This window comes from Eupeodes corollae, chromosome 1 (assembly GCF_945859685.1).
Source record: "Eupeodes corollae chromosome 1, idEupCoro1.1, whole genome shotgun sequence".
Taxonomy (NCBI): domain Eukaryota; kingdom Metazoa; phylum Arthropoda; class Insecta; order Diptera; family Syrphidae; genus Eupeodes; species Eupeodes corollae.
The window spans coordinates 165,222,220-165,239,523 of record NC_079147.1 but is presented as its reverse complement, the minus strand read 5'-3'; the positions used below and the strand labels follow the sequence as shown (position 1 = coordinate 165,239,523).

General features: G+C 34.8%; 1 protein-coding gene across 4 annotated transcripts in view; it reads left to right on the top strand.

Moving 5' to 3' along the window:
• Positions 1-16,466, top strand: part of LOC129938566 (serine/threonine-protein kinase Pak) — a 45,321-nt gene extending 28,855 nt beyond the window's left edge. For all 4 annotated transcript variants that reach the window (XM_056046202.1, XM_056046205.1, XM_056046203.1 and 1 more), the window contains exons 4-8: positions 1,212-1,377; positions 5,380-5,910; positions 6,310-7,034; positions 15,201-15,419; positions 15,501-16,466. In XM_056046202.1, the coding sequence (XP_055902177.1) occupies positions 1,212-1,377; positions 5,380-5,910; positions 6,310-7,034; positions 15,201-15,419; positions 15,501-15,584 (1,725 nt within the window). In that variant the 3' untranslated portion in view covers positions 15,585-16,466. The remainder of the gene's footprint in view (positions 1-1,211; positions 1,378-5,379; positions 5,911-6,309; positions 7,035-15,200; positions 15,420-15,500) is intronic.
• Positions 16,467-17,304: the final 838 nt, after the last annotated feature.

Sequence of the window (17,304 nt, the reverse complement as noted above, 5' to 3'; positions counted from 1 at the left end):
TAGGCACCCAATGTTCACCGCGGGAAGGTGAGAGTAGGAGTTGATAGACAGATTTGGGTTTTGAGAAGAACCTGTGAACGCTTGTGTCCTTCTGAATGCACATGTCTACCATTTTAACACCAACTTATAGCTGTAAAAAAAATATTATTGACAACAACTTGCGATCACTTCTTATTACACTTTCCAAACACACTGTTAAGTTAGGGTGACAAAGTTACGACGAAACAAAAGTGGGAATTGGTTGGAAACTGCTTTTTAGACATTTAGTTACAGAAATTTGAAATACTTTGGTCTGGCATAAACCAAAATGTTAAAATGGCTTGGCAGTGGAGAGTAGTAAAATCTTATCAACTTTGAAAATACATACAGAGAAATGTTTTTCTTATTTAAGTTCACACAAAAAATAACCGATACTTTAAATCAATTAAATCTTTGATTTTTCTTTTTTAAACACTAAAAATTCAAAACAAACAAAATACAAATACCTTACAGATACAATATTGTTATATTGCTTGCATCGAATGTTTGTCCATTAGCAACATACTAACCGTATTTCGTTTCACTAAATTTTACTTATTATTATTATTAAATTATAGTCCTGTTAATACTTTTCCAACCCTCTTTGCTGTTATTCTTATTATTATACGTTTTGCTTACTTGAACAAAAACTAACTAAAGTAAAATTCTTTAAATTTTGGTTTATTGTTATTGTTTTTCTTAACCGAGCGGGGTGTTGTCATGTATGTATATTTTTTTTCTTTTCTTTTGTTTCAAGCTGCCAATGAGAGTAAGTATTGCTTATAATTTTGTGTTTGGGTTTTTCGTTAGTATTGTTTTAATTTATGTTCTTTTTTTGTATTAATTATTGCCAAATTGTTAGAAAAAAGTAAACACACGCATTTTGTACATGCTTTATGTTTTATTAAATTATTTTATTTTTTTATAAACAACCAAGTAGCTTGGCTAGAAGTATGGAAATCTCAAATTATAAAGCTTTTTTGTAAGAAATTCTTGGAAGACAACACCGACATTCAAGGCGCAATTAAAGAATAAAAAAATAGCTTTGTTTAACAAATAATTTATAATAATTTGATTAAAAAGAATTGATTTTATTTTACTAAAAAAACAGACACGAGAATGTAGTTTTTGTTTTATCTAAACAAATAAAATGAAATTTTTACTTACAATAATTTTTCTTTACTATTTTTTAGGGTATGCCAGAAGCATGGGCTCGTTTACTGATGCATTCAAACATCAGTAAGCAGGAGCAAAAGAAAAATCCTCAAGCTGTATTGGATGTTTTGAAATGGTTTGACAATACTAGCAAACAAAGGCAAAGTTCCAAATATATGATTGACCCAACAACAACTCATTCAGGTAATATTGGAATTTCTTTTTCTTAACAATAATATACAAAATTATCGGTTTCTTTTTTTACTACATTACAATATGTTTTTCCGGAATTCATAGGATGAAAATCCCTTGGATTTTTTTGTGTAAAAAGAATTTAGTTTCTGAATGACCTGGACCCAATCCGTTAGATTTGAGCTTACACATAAAAGTATAAAATTATCTACATTTACAAATTTCACAAAAATTGTATTCCCGATAGCTCTCCTCAATAATTGGAAGGCAGGGGAAATCTTTTTCAATCAATAGTTGAATTATAAATCCAATTGATTTCTTTCATAGACGACAACAGAATGTTTCCGTTTTCTTTTCACGTCTTCCTCTCGTGTTCTAAGGGTCCATTTGTTTCATGTTTCATTATACCATATTAAGTAAACACTGAAAAAGTTGAATCTCAAAATTAACTGTTAAACGATTTGAGTTTTGGATTAGCTGTTTCTGTTTAGTTAAAAAATTATATGTAATTATTAATACTTTTATTCACAAGTCTAGCTATAGAGACTTATGGCTTTTTTCCTTGAGAAGTTAAGTTACAATTTTTGCTTTATTCAGAAATTTTATGATGTTATTTATGTTTGTTAGGATGCGATTTTTAAGGATTTCATATATGGAATTGTTTTTTTTTTTAACCCTCTGTGGCCACACCTCGCTCCTAAAACTTATTTGTCACACATGTGCAAATTGGGATCCCGTACTTTTGGCATTTTATAAATCCTATTCATTTTATTAAAAACCAGTGTTTTTTATGGAAAATTTTCTCAGGAATCCAATGGTGCAAGGCAGATTCATCATCTTATAAAAAAATGTTATTTATGAATTTTTTTTGTTGAAAAATCGCGTTTTACTAATATAAACATAAACAAAAAATATGAAATTTGGTATATTTGCAGTTTATTAGTTGTAGAAAGAAATGAGAAAAAGGTTTTTTGATTAGGACAATTTTACTATTGTTCCCGGTGCTTGAAATATGCAAACGCGACGATGACAAACTGATCATTTGGCACCAGTCCGCGTAGCTTACGGCCCTACGCACAAATGACACTTCGCTCAAGTTTCCTCCCTCACAATTCTGACATTTGTGATGATTTTCTCATCGATTTACAAAATGTTGTTAATTCTTTTTCGCAGCTCTGATCGCAAACTTCGTGACTCTATACGCTTACCCAACAGGTTTTCCACTTAGGCAAATCCTAAATCTTTTGTCTAGTCAATCTCTCGATAAGAGCATTTGAAATATACAAAATATAGGCATTAATGCCAGTTTGGTCGATCATGTTTGTAAAAAATTTGAAATGCCAGCGTCTTGTACCACGACCTGTCGAGTAAGCGTGGCATTGTTAGTCAAACATGGCAGTTCCACCTTTATTTTTATTTTAATCCAAAACATTTATTGGATCTATTTCCGCTTTATGGTTTACAGAAGACAGTAGCGTCAAATAAAGAGTAAAAACAAATCGCGAAGAACCGACGGAACTTTACGACACTAAAGTCACAGTGGTGCAAATTTTTGCCCTTGAAGTGACTTACGCCGCACTACTTACCCGTTGGTAGCCCTATAGTAGGACATAATTACCATGCCCACTAGATGGCGCTAAAGCGCTTGTGCTAAAAGTGCGGGAACTTTGAATTTTTTGGCCTGCTCGATTTGCACCCGTGTGACCACATAGGGTTAATTATAGGCTGCAACAATGGACAAAGTTAGCAAAATATGTTTTAGATGAAGGCAAAAGGTTGCGGTTTCTTTTTTGATAAGAAGATGCTGGTGGGAAGCAGTAGTGTGTCCGAGTCGAAGTCTAACAAATTTAGTGATTTGTGTTTCGAACAGTTAGTAGGGAACGGAGGCGTTGATTTTAAGAGGCTTATGTACTTGTAGTGTGGGTGATACAGGTTGTAGTCGTGGCAATTTTAGTGAAGATGTTGAAGGTGCATACAGGTGCGTTTTTGGCTGAATTAGCTGCACTGTCGGCTTATTCATTTCCGCTTATTCCAACATAGCCAGGGGTTCACATTATTTTAATGTTTTTCAATCTTATGTTTTCATATCTTATTACTGACATAATTTGGGTGTTGTTGTTTGCGTTGTGCATTTCATTGATTACTGAGATGTTGCCGGAGCATAAGTTTTTTTTAGGCTGCAAGCTTTAGTAGCCTGTAGTATAGCATCAATGCTTCTGCTATAAAAACCGAAGAAAATTCAGCGAGAATGCCAATGCTTATAGTTGATCAGTTTTCATCGATCACCATAAGATGTTGTGTCCGAATTTTAAAGCCGTCGCTCGGTGAAGATGCAATACTAGAATATAGCTGGCGATTAGTTTGGTCTCGAATCGGCAATTCAAGTTTGATAAACCATGGTGGATAGCGTGAGGTGATGAGCTGTTCTCTTTTGGTTAGCTAAATCTTGATCTAGAATTTAGGAATTCGTTTTGTTAATTTTTTATTTATTGTTTTTTTTTTTTCTTATGTCAGTTCTTCGATGTTGAGAATCCCATCTTCAGCTAGGATATTTTTTGTTGGAGTTTTTAGAAAGCCGTTAATTCTTCTTGTAGTTGCGGGGTAGATAAGTTTAATAATGGTTAATACATAATTTGGGCATTAACCATATAAGCAAAACCCATAATCAATTGTACTTGGAACTAAAGTTTTGGTTATGCATGAAAGGGTGTTGACATATACATTGCTTTTATTTGATGCTAAATATCTTACTTTTAGTTTGTGCAGCTAGGCATTTTTTAAGTTCTTATCAATGTTGTTCCCATGAATATTTACAGTTAAATATTAATCCTAAAAGGCTTAAATTGTTAACACTCTTTATGTTCATGGTGTTGTTAATGTTGAGGTTGAGTTGTTGACAATTTGTTTAACATTTATAGCAATTTACATTTTTCAACTGAAAGTTTTGCACCAGATTGTTCATACAATATACATACATATTATCTGCATAACTGCAATGATCTTAAAGATGATACTTCATCAAAATTGCGTTTGTATCATCGAAAACAATAACAAAGAGTATTAATGAAAGAGGTGATCTCTGAGGAATACCGTAGTAGGTACCTGGAAGAGTAGACGTTATTAGTTTTTTTCCCAACTTTGTTGTGTTTGAGCGAAATTTAAGGCGTTGGCGTTTTTTCATCTAAGAAATGGTTAGAAAAGTGTTTTTGTTGATTCTGGATGTTATTTCCATTAAACTGTTGGCTTTGCTTATTTTTAGAAAACGTCAAAATTTTACTTTTTAATGTTCTAATATTTCGCGGTTCCACCATTCTACTACCTGTTTGTGTTTCGTATTTGGGAAAGTCTGAGGAATGGACAGACTGGCGGCGGATATAATACGTTTAAGCTATAAGTCAGTTTCGTTGTTGTTGTTTTGGGCTACGTTAAAGTTAGACAGTAGTTCAGAATTTTCCTTATAAAGTGGCTAGTTGGCTTGGTCAGTTTTAAATCTTGCGCTTGTTGTGATTGGTATTGTTCGTTCTATTTTAACAGTCGTAGTTCGTCCTATATTAACAGTCGTAAGGATAGGGAAGTTGTCGCTGTTGTGTAAGTCGTCTAATGTTTCCCAATTTGTGTTTACAAGATGTTTTGATGAGCAACAAGTTATCTCAATGTATGTTGAAAAATGATGGTGTGGGATCCATTTTTTAATATACAACAACTACTGTCAGTGGAGAACTGTTCAATTAGTTTGCTCTTTTTGTTTGTTTTTGGAGATCCCCAAAGTGTGTTTCAGGAGTTGAATTCCCCACAGAGAATAAATGGGGTTTTATTAAACCAGTTATGTTGAAATCTTGTGTGTAAGGACACGATTGACTTTTCAATAAGATTAAGGTAATTCAACGCCCCAAAATTCCTCAAACAAATCTCAGTGAATTTGTAAATTGAAATGCTAATGGTTGCTTTTTAAGTTTGCATTTTTAAAACGTTTTATATTTGTCCTTATTCCAACTACAAATGTTCTATTTCTAGGTTCATCATTGAGTCGTGTCAGTAGCAGCAGTCCAAGCAGTACACCTACTGACTCAGAAATTCATGGCTCGAATAGTGGCGGCCTAATTGGTGTGGCGAACCTCAATATAGGTGGTGTAAGTGGAGGCACCCATACGGTTCCTCTAAGTCAATCACATTCGTACAATGCATTTGCAACATCGTCTCATAGTTCCACCAATGAAGATGATATTGCGTTGCCAGCACCGCCACCACCTATCGCTAGCCGACCAGAACGAACAAAATCTATTTATACGAGGCCTATCGAAGATGGAGCGCTTCCAACTACACCAGTACACCATAACATGAGCGCTCAACCCCAGTCGATAGCAACTGTTACGAATGCAGTCCAACAACAACAACAGCAGCAGCAACAACCGCTCCCGGTGGTACCCATACATCATCACCAGCCACCAACAAACGTAACGACGACGGCCACACCGATGACACAACACAATGCAGCCACAATCAAGAGTCCTGCAAGCACTCTTGATAAAAATAAGAATAACGCAAGTAATAACCTTTATGATACTACAAATACTACCACTACCACTACCATAATAGCTTCTCCTACTACTAACAATGCTTCTTCAGATCTATCTACTACTAACAATGTTGTCAATAGTAGTGCATCAACAATAACAATGCAATTTATTGATAATTCCACAACGACTAATCATGATTCTTCTACTTCCTCATTCTCTTCGTTCCCTTCGATCAACGAATCGATTAATCCGGCGGTGTTTTCATCTTTTTCTGTGATCGATTCCCCCATTTCCATGGTGACTGCTGCTTCCACACTACCACCACCACCGCCATCGTCATCACCATCACCACAACCTGAACCGGCGATTGCTGTGACCGCAACAACTACAACCACAACCACTATAACCCCGGCCACGCCCACTTCAGATGCGTTCTCATCTGCAAATGATTCTGCCACTATGAATCATACCCAACCCGCAGCTACTACCACGACCACTACTAATGCCAATGTGTCCGCTCCTCAGCATCAACAACGTTCCACGACAGCTAAGAAAAAGAAAATGTCCGATGAGGAGATTCTGGAAAAATTGCGTACAATTGTCAGCGTAGGTGATCCCAATCGCAAATATACCAAAATGGAAAAAATAGGTCAAGGCGCTTCAGGAACCGTTTACACGGCAATTGAATCTTCAACCGGCATGGAAGTGGCCATCAAACAGATGAACTTAAGCCAACAACCAAAGAAGGAGCTAATCATCAATGAGATTCTGGTGATGCGAGAAAACAAGCATCCGAACGTTGTGAACTATCTTGATAGTTACCTCGTTTCGGAGGAGCTTTGGGTGGTGATGGAGTACCTACCGGGCGGCTCGCTGACCGACGTTGTCACTGAAACGTGCATGGACGAAGGTCAGATTGCAGCTGTTTGTCGTGAGGTACTGCAGGCTCTTGAGTTTTTACACAGCAACCAGGTGATACATAGGGATATTAAGAGTGATAATATACTGCTAGGACTCGATGGCAGTGTCAAACTTACCGATTTTGGTTTTTGTGCACAAATATCTCCAGAACAATCAAAACGCACAACAATGGTAGGCACGCCTTATTGGATGGCACCAGAAGTCGTGACGAGAAAACAATATGGACCAAAAGTAAGTTTTTTTTTATTATAAAAACGTCATTTATAGACTATATAAATTTATTATATTTTGAAATTAATTGATTGAAGGGGCTATTTTGCACCATAGTTTGATCTTTTATAAATATACGGCACAAGTGCTGTTGTGCTCTTAACGAGTACTTGTGTGACTAAAACTAAAATTTAACTGACTTAGAACTGATAGAGATGATATTGACCCATTAATAATTCCAACTATAAAACAAAATTGCAAATACTTTCTATGACTGTTGAGTGTTGAACAGTTAACACAGCGATCCTTGGAGAGTAAGGGAAAGAACAATATTCAAGTTATAGGTCTTAAAAATAAAACAAAGTGGAGCGTAAGAACGTAAGGGTCACGGAAATCGCGACCGAATCTATTTATGAATAGGATAGGATAGGATCTTATAAGCTTTCTTAACTGCAGCTTAAATGCTCATTAGAAGTTAACTTGAAATTTGACAATTTGAATCATCTTACACAGACGGAATGAAAATGATAGTCAATTTGACTATCAAAAAATTGATAGTCAACAATCACCTTAGCCGATTCCACCCCAGTTTCTTTTCTCATTCAAGCAAAGAGTTGATCTAATTGATCTTATCAAACGACATTCGATGCCATTATGGGAATTGGTCCTTTCAACTTCTTCAATTGTAGATTGTTCTCCATGACATAAGAGCGTCGTTCACGTTTTTTTAGTTGTACTTAGTTTGCTGACATGGCATAGATCTTAGGTTATCGCGCACTTGAAATCTGCTAGTGGCAGCCACGCCTATAACCATTAAGCGTTCGTCTGCACAATAGCGAAGAATTCACGGCTGTCATGTCGATCATGTGGAAATATTCTGTGGTAAAATTTGTTTGATCTAATTTTTATTCTAGTATCCAAAAAAAGCATCAAACATATCAACTCCACCCATATGCCGATTATATGTCATGACTGCCTTTAGACATGATACAGTTTGGTAGCTCTTTTCTTTTTTGTTGAAGCGTTGGACTTCAAAAGACGGTTTGCTCCTGATACATGTGGAAACAAGGTTTACAATTCTGTTGTCAAACCATGTTACCACCATAATACTCGTATCCAGGTTTTCAACTGTAGCCAGTTTTTCCACAGTTGCAGCTCTTCCTTTTTTTGTCAATTCGTTTTCGGTAGAAACTTTAACCCGGAATCCGATTGGCTTGTATAGTTCCTAACGGTAAAATCGCTTTCTTTGCCAGATAATTCAATAGCGTTAAGGAAGTGTACCAGTTGTTAAAGAATAATTTGTAGTTGAATCCGTCGGGAATAGTTCTCGGCAGTCGAAAAACAACGTCTCTGGATGTACTAATTTTTGGCAAATCGGTGTACAATTGTACATGTCCTTGGGCTCAAATATAAAGTTCAAAGTCGTAACTGCACCCAGAGCTACCACTGAGAACAAAATTGTTATATACCCATTTGTGTGTTTTTTGGTTGGTATAATTTGTTCGTCTTCTGCCATATATTCTTATCTAAGGACAGTAAGGAGTATTTGCCTTGTTTGGTCCAAGAATGGTCTTATTTTATTAAGGGTATCATGTCCTCATTGTCCTTTGCGTACTTACGTCGAGTTGGTTTGAAATGTGTGAACCTTTTTATTATTATTACAGAGTTAATTTTTAGGTAACCTAGGCTTTCATTCCAATAAAACCTAGTTGATGGTAACTTTACGATAGACATGTAAAGGCATATTCCAAAAAACTGATCAAGTTCCATTGCTGTTATGTGAGCAATTTTTTCGGGACGTTTTTCACAGGAGTATCTGATTGTTTCATTTTCTATATATTTAAACATTTCGTCTGTAAACAACTACTTGTAGAATTTTATTGGCGTATCCAAGCTCCTTATTTCCTCAGGTGATGTCGTATCACCTGTGAATGCGGTTTCATCTTTTTCCAAAAACCCATCCCACCATCGGAGTGTTTCAGCTCTCGCACTTCTATTTAAGGGAGGTACCATCTGGGAAAGAGGAATGTTATCTTCTTATTCCCAATTCATCGGACTCTGGAATATGTAGAGGCGGAAGATTTTTACATCTGTTCACCTCGTGCTCATCATCTGAAAGATCTTCGTCACTGCTGTTGTAGCGAAAATTTTGTATAGTAGTATGGATAAAACCGATGTGGGTCCTTAATTCTGTAATGTTCGTATAAATAACTACGAAATCGAAATTTGAACACTTTTTAACTCTTAAACTTACTTGCACTCAAAAAACTGCATTTATAAAAAATAAAAAAAAAAATCGCTTTTATAGTAATCCGTTATCTGCAACGTATTCCAATGAAATTATTACGATCGTTCGATTCCTATTGTAAATACAATTTCTTATATATGAATGCCATTTTTGTGCACGACCTAGGGCAATACAGGAAGTTGTAAAATAAGTTTGCAGTTTGTTTTTTATGGGACCCGTAAAAATGTATGAATGCAGACACAACAAAATATTCAACTTTTTTGCTGTTGCATGGTGTGCCATATTTGATCCAGACCGTTTTTTTAACTTATAATTACTTTTTACTTCATAAAATCGAAAAAATTCACATTGTCAATAAAATTTATATTATTTGCTTTACTTACTTACTTAAGGTGGGCCTCAACCAACATGCGTCTCCAGCCAGCTCGGTCCCTAGCTAGCTGTCTCCAGTTTCGCACGCCAAGTTGGTTGAGGTCCTCTCCCACCTGGGTGCGCCACTTGAGTCGCGGTCTTCCTCTACTGCGCCGTCCCTCGGGATTGGATTCGAAGACCTTCCAGGCTGGAGCGTTGATGTCCATCCGCTATACATGACCTAGCCATCTAAGCCGTTGGACTTTAATTCTGCTAACTAGCTCAGTGTCGCTGTACAGCCCGTACAGTTCGTCGTTATATCTTCTCCTCCATTCGCCATCTATGCGTACGGGACCAAAAATTACCCGAAGAATTTTTCTCTCGAAGCATCCTAAGACGCTCTCATCTTTCTTTGACAGGGATAGTGAGTTTCTTATAGCTGCTGATTTTAGATGCTCGAGAGAGGACTTTACTTCTCAATTTCCTTCTAAGTCCAAAAAAGCAGCGATTTGCAAGAGTTATTCTTCGTTTGAATTCAGCGCTGGTGTCATTGTCTGTATTAATAGGGGTGCCTAGGTAGACAAAGTCCTTAACTACCTCAAAGTTATGGCTGTCCATGGTGACGTTTTGTCCAAGACGTCGTTGTTCGGTGTCCTTTTTTGATGACAGCATATACTTAGTCTTGCCCTCATTGACCACTAAACCCATCTTCTTCGCTTCCGTCGCAATGCTCAAAAACGCTCCACTGACATCACGCTTTGATCTTCCAATTATGTCAATATCATCTGCGTATCCGAGTAATTGGATGGACCGTTGGAAGATTGTGCCTCTAGTGTTGACGGTTGAGTTTTGCACAATTCTTTCAGAACAATGTTGAAAAAGTCGCATGACAGTGCATCGCCTTGTCTAAAACCTTTTTTGACATCAAATGCATCGTTAAGATCTTTCCCGACCTTGATTGAGCAGCGTGCATTCTCCATCGTCATTCTGCACAAACGGATAAGTTTGACGGGGATGCCAAAACTAGACATTGCTCGGTGGAGCTCTTACCTATAGATGCTGTCATACGCGGCTTTAAAATCGATAAGGAGATGGTGGGTATCGATTTGAAGCTTCCATCTAAGAAGCCGGTGTTCTTCTCTCCTCTTCTGCTCGTAGAACTCGCGAGCAGCTCTAGTCCTTTTGTGCAGCGCCGTTTTGTATGCCTCTTGTTTCGCTGCGTGCGCTTGCCGGCATTCGTGTGAAACCTAGCACTTCAGAGATGATTTGCTTTACTGGTAATTTTTTTTATCAAGCACTACTTTTTATTTTTATATTTTTTATACAATTTTGAATTTCTCAAACACTCATTTCTCGTATTTTTATACAATTTTGAATTTCTCAAACACTCATTTCTCGTATTGCACCCTTTGTGACGAGTTTGACGGAAAAATTTGTTGCCGAAACTCCTTCATAGATGGCGTTTATCAATACAATTTAGAGCGTTTATGTTACTGATTTCACAACAACAGAATTTGTTGAAAACTGGAAAATATCGACACAAAATTTTGGTTAATGTAATCAGGACAGACGAGTTGTTTTATGATCGAAACCAAGTCATTTGTAAATAAAATAAATAGAGTTGGACCTAAATGGCTGCCCTGAGGGACTTCAGACTTTACAACAAATTAATCCCAATACCCATTATAAAATCTATTTTTTTTTTAAATTCGATAAGGTCCAATTTAAGAAGTTGATGTTAAAACCCTCATTGTTTAATTTGAAAATTAATGTATTGTGACACAACTTGTCAAAAGCTTTACTAAAATTAATAAATGCACGATCTACTTGTCCACGTTTTTCAAAAATATCTAAACAAAAGCTACAGCTATAGGTCTGTAGTTGATTACTTCATTTTTAGGACATTTCTTGTGCACAGGTATAATGAATGCACTTTTCCAGATATTATGAAAAACCGAACTTTTGAAAGACTCTATAAAGAGAACACATAACAGATATGGTTAAAAAGCAACACATTTTTTTATAATGGAGGATGTTACACCATCGAGACCTGGACTAAAACACTCGTCCAATTTCATGATACTCTGCGCAGCTCGTTTATCTTACATTAATTGAATTTAAGTGAGAAACATTTACTTCAGAAGAAAAAGAAGATTAAGAACTGTTGTCATCTGTTGCGGCTAAGCAATAATAGTTCCAAATTTTTAGCTTATGACTTTTCTTTATTAAAGAATTTACAAAATAGGGCTTTAAATTTTTGAAAAAAAGAGGCTGGGATGCGACCCACACTGATATCTTCCCATCCCGTCTGTCGATTTGTCTTGCTTAAAAGTTTGTCTATATGTACTCGCATCAATTTTTACCAAATTTTCGTACTATTTTCTGTAGATTTTATTTTTTATAAAAAAACGGACTGTTAGATTCTTATATAAAAATTATTAATATTGAAAACAATATTTTCTGTGAAATAAAATAAGTTTGAAGCCAATATTTTACATTTTTGAAAAGCTATTAGAGCCGAAAGTAAATTTTTACCAAGTTTTAGTATTGCTTTTTTTTAGAGTTTTATTTTTTGTAAAAAAAACTTTCAATTCGATTTTTTTAAAATTTTACCAAATGTTGTTAATTTTTTGTTCAGTTTTTAATTTTTTTTTAAAATCTGTCAATTCGATTTTTTTCAAACTTTAACTGAATATTGACAACAAGATTTTTTGAAAGATAAAAGTAAATAAAAGCCAATAGCTCAAAGTCTTGAAAAGATATTTGAGTCGAAAATCAATTTTTACCAACTTTTATACTTTTTTTTAGGTTTTCATTTTTTGTAAAAAAAACTGTCAATTCGATTTTCAAAATGTTGAAAACAATATTTCTTATAAGATAAAATAAGCTTGAAGCCTAAATTTCAAGTTTTTGAAAAGATATTTAAATCGATATTCAATTTTTACGAACTTTGAGTAATGTTTTTTTTAGATTTTTATTTTTTATAAAAAAAACTGTCAAAACATTATTCTTCGTTGCACAAAATTGTTTTAGAGATGTAATCATGTTTCAGTCGTAAAATTTTGGGGGTGACACATTTTTTTTTTTTCAGTTTTATTGATTTATAAAAAAAAAACGTTATATTGATTTTTTTCAAAAAATATACCTGTTTGGTATCACGTTACAATATATTACAAAAAATTTAATTTAAGTCTCTAAGAGTTTTTCGTAAGATATTTAGGGTTAACCAAAATTTTCACCTTTTTTTCAAACTGCTATGGTAAAAAAAACCACCCATGCAATTTTCTTGAGAGCCCTTTCTGCATCTTTCTGCCTTATTATCTGTATAACAAAATTTATATGAAGTTGATATTTCTTCTGGTTCTTGAGCTATGGAGGACGAAAAAAACGTCGCGAACGTACGGACGTACAAACGTACGTACACACGCACGCACAGACATCTTTCTAAAAATCTTTTATTTCGATTCTAGGGACCTTGAAACGTCGAGAAATATCAAAATTTTCAATTTGATAAATCGGACCCATTACAAATATGTTAATTATGATAAATGAAATTCAAGTTTTAATTAAAACTTACTTTTAAGTCATTTTGCTTAGATTTTAAAGAGAAATATTTGAAGGTTGAGTTTTAATTAATGTGAAATAAATTGAACAACTCCCTCCTGGTAAGACGGACGTCTCGTTCGGATTATTAATTCCTAGCTGACCCACTTCGAGAACTGCTAACTTGGTGGCCAGGCGCGTGTAGACTCCATCTTTTGTCTTAATAACAGCCGACCGTACATGGCCATCTACGCTTGGTAAAGTTTTTACTACTTTCCCTTTCGGCCAGTAATTTCTGGGACTATTTTCATCTACAATAATTACAGCTAAAGTTTTTGTCTCAACGAACCACTTGGACCTAATAGTCAACGTAGGTAGGTATACCGGACGTTTCCAAACGTGATTTCCGAAGTTTCGATTTGGTGTTTAAGCCTCTTCAGTTTCGATATCGACGATAGGTCAAAGGCCTAGAATTGATAATGTGTTCGACTTCGGCCATCATACTTAGAAGTAGCTCATCTTTGGGGTTTCGATTAGTTGTTATTTGCCCCAAGGCTTCTTAAACCAGGCGCTCCCAGCTCCCTCCCTTTTGAGGGTAAGCTGGTGGGATGAATTTCAAGTACATGCCCTGATTCATAACTTTCTCCAATAGATCGCTACTATGCGATATGCTAGCAACTGCATTCTTAACTTTTTAGTAAAATTAGTGCCGTTGTCACTCCAAAACTCAACAGGTTCGCGTTTAATCGCGAAGATACAGGAGTCGTTAGACAGGCTGTGACCTCTACATGGATGGCTCTGATAGTTAAAAAGGTAAATAGACCCTCCAACGTTTCTCCAGACGCCTCCCCCCAGCGACAAACATGGGCCTGAAGTAATCGACGCCAACATAAGAAAATGGATTCGTAAATGACTTGAGTCTTGCAGGAGGTAGGTCGGCCATCAATGGAGGTTCAGGTTTTGCTTTACAAATTTGGCACAACTGACAGGCGAGTTCGACTTTTTTCACCGTGGCTCTTAGTGATGGTATGAAGAATATTTGACGAATTTCGTTGACAACTTTTAGTGGTAGTCTTGAATTATGAGAAAGGTAATACGGTGATTATTAGGCTGAATGATAGGTCTTTTGCAAGCATCAAGCTTCTATACGAACTTTAATTATAATTACATTGTTTGGGTCCATGTATGGGCTGGTCTTATATAAGAGGCTTGTTTTTTCCAGCGTTATGTTATTTGCGTTACCATATTTGTGTTTCTTGAGTACAGACCACTCTTTTGAAAACGATTGAGATTGACAGGAAGGAAGTAAAGGAAGTTTTCCGCAGCAACGATTTCTGTTGGGGTTAAAGAGACATCCTCCAATAGTTTCTTGCCTCGTCTGGCGAGGTTAATAATAAAACAAAAACGGAGCACATAATGCCATTGATTTCTTAAGTCGCTTCCATTTAGAAAATCTCTCACACTCAATGATGTGTGAGGGATCGGCGATTTGCTGAATAAGTACCCTAACCACTTTATTTGTGTAGAACTTATCAATTGCTCTTGGCTAATTATCTTTTGGTAGGCATAGGAATTTTGTACCAACGACTATCGGACGGAAGATCACGTTTGGTATTCTAATTTGTGGCCTCATCGGCAAAATTTTCACCATTTTGTGATCCATTGTCATTCTTTGGCATTAGATTCTTCTAGGATCTCACCAACTTTTAATTAAAATTGACCTAGTCATCGTTTGTATCTATGAAAGCTTCTTTAAGCTTCTCTTTGCACACATGAGTAGTTGACGATAAATTTGACAAAGACAATTTACGAATTTCCAGAAACTATCTGGATTAGATTTTTATAAAGAATTAGAATACTCTGTAATTAGTGGTTTTACAATCAAAAAAGATTCATAATCTTCATCAGCTCTTGTCCTATTATATTTTACATAGGCTTTGTGGCTTTTATTTTTTACGTTTGATAGTCTTTTATATTAATTTATTGGGGTCTGGAACATTAAGATTGATTAAGAGACTTCAAAATAATTTTAATTTCGTTAACAGGTTGATTTGTGGTCGCTTGGTATTATGGCAATCGAAATGGTCGAGGGTGAACCGCCTTACTTAAATGAGAACCCACTAAAAGCATTGTACCTTATTGCCACAAATGGTAAACCAGAAATCAAAGAAAAAGATAAACTTTCGCCAGTATTTCAAGATTTTCTCGATCAATGTCTAGAAGTTGAAGTAGATCGACGTTCCAGTGCGTTGGATTTATTAAAGGTAACTAATTAAATATACAAATTATAATATATTTTAATTTTATATGAGTTTAACTTATTTGTTTTTTGTTTTTTCTTTCAGCATCCTTTCCTTAAACTAGCTCGTCCACTAGCAAGCTTGACGCCTTTGATTATGGCTGCAAAAGAAGCAGCTAAAGGAAACTAGAAATAAAGTTTCTTTCAAAGAATAACCACAAAAGAACAACATCAATAGCATAACGTAAAGTTTATTATTTTTAATATTTTTTTATCATTATTTAAACAACACAAAAAAAATACTTTTCTATTAGCCAAAAACAAAATGTTATATTAAAGAAAATCAAACAACAATTAAGACAACGCTGCAAATGTTTGCTTAAATAATGAGAGTAAAGTACATACCTACATCCAAGAGGTTTTTTGCTTTAGGTACCTTTTTTTAAGTTCAACTTAATTAAAAGGAATTCTCCTAACCATAATTTACTATATTATTTATTTTTTCTCTTAAAACAGTTAATAAATTAGTTTTGCTGTTATTTTATTCGATTGACGCATTTAAAATGCTTTTAAACCTTAACATAATAATTTTCTTGTATCGTTTCTGATCCTTCTTTTTTTTAAAACGTAGACAACTTTGAGACTCATATATAATATAACAACTAAAGAAATATTTAAGTTAGGTCATATCTATTTAAAATAAAACAAAACAAAAATTAAGAGGAAACCCAATATTAACAGAAAATTAATATTATACGCAGAGGGGGTTCTCTTTACATTATTAAATAATTTCTTTGTATTGATTTATATTTGTACAAGCATAAAAAGTTTCATTACTTCAAAACATTGATTTTGAAATTTTAATTTTTGTTTGTTAATTTTATTATAATTAATTCGATTTTTAAAAATATTATAGCTTAAAAATACACACATTTACTATTCATTTAAAAAGAACAACATTTCATTTATGTAGTGCGTATTCTATTTGTAAACCATTAACCTCTAAGAAAGGTATATTTTTATATATATTATTTTCAAGAAGAAACAAAAATATATTCATTTTATCTATCGACATCAGTTTTTGTTTTTTTTTTTTTAAATTTTTGTTTGGTTTTTTTTCCACCTCCCACAGTTTTGTTTCAACAAAATTTCAATGGGCTCCACATTGTATTTTTCTTAACGTTCACTTACATACTCATGGTCATGACTCACAAGAATTAAATAAGAAGTTTGAAGAGTTCGGATGTTGAATGCATTTACTATGTTAATAATGAAATGTAATTTTTACTGATCAGCTGACTGCAAAATGCAAACAAATACCTTTACGCCTTCTTGATGGCGTTAAAATTTTGTACTATTCCAATGACATCAGTTAAAAAAGGAGGTGCAAAGCTCCTGGTTATTTAATACCTCTAATTTTATGACGCAAATTAACTGATAACTATTAACTCTAATAGATCAGATCTCTCCTGTTGAATATTTACTGGAAGCTATAACCGGCCCCTAAACACAGACCTCAGTTTAATTTCATTCATCCCATTCACTGCTCTGAGTGCTCTCTTGCAAAAATCATCGCCTTCTTCTTTTGTACTTGCCTGAAAACAGCTTAATTTTGCAGTTTTCTTCTCTGGATAGTATCAATTTTTTGTACAGGGTGGGGCGTAGTTACTTCCTTGTATTGGCAATTTTGATTTAATAATTTTTTCTGTGTATAGAAGTACATTTAAAGTTTTATTTTATTTGGTTTTAAGAACGACAACTAGGAGGTGGCCACCTTTCTCATCAAAGCGTTGAAACAGTCGGAATTTGAAATTGTTTTCTATCTTTTTCAGCATATCTGTGCTTATGTCGAAGATGACGAAGGCTCTTTGGACGATCAGTGTATACCAACAGTTTAAGGTAGCCTAACA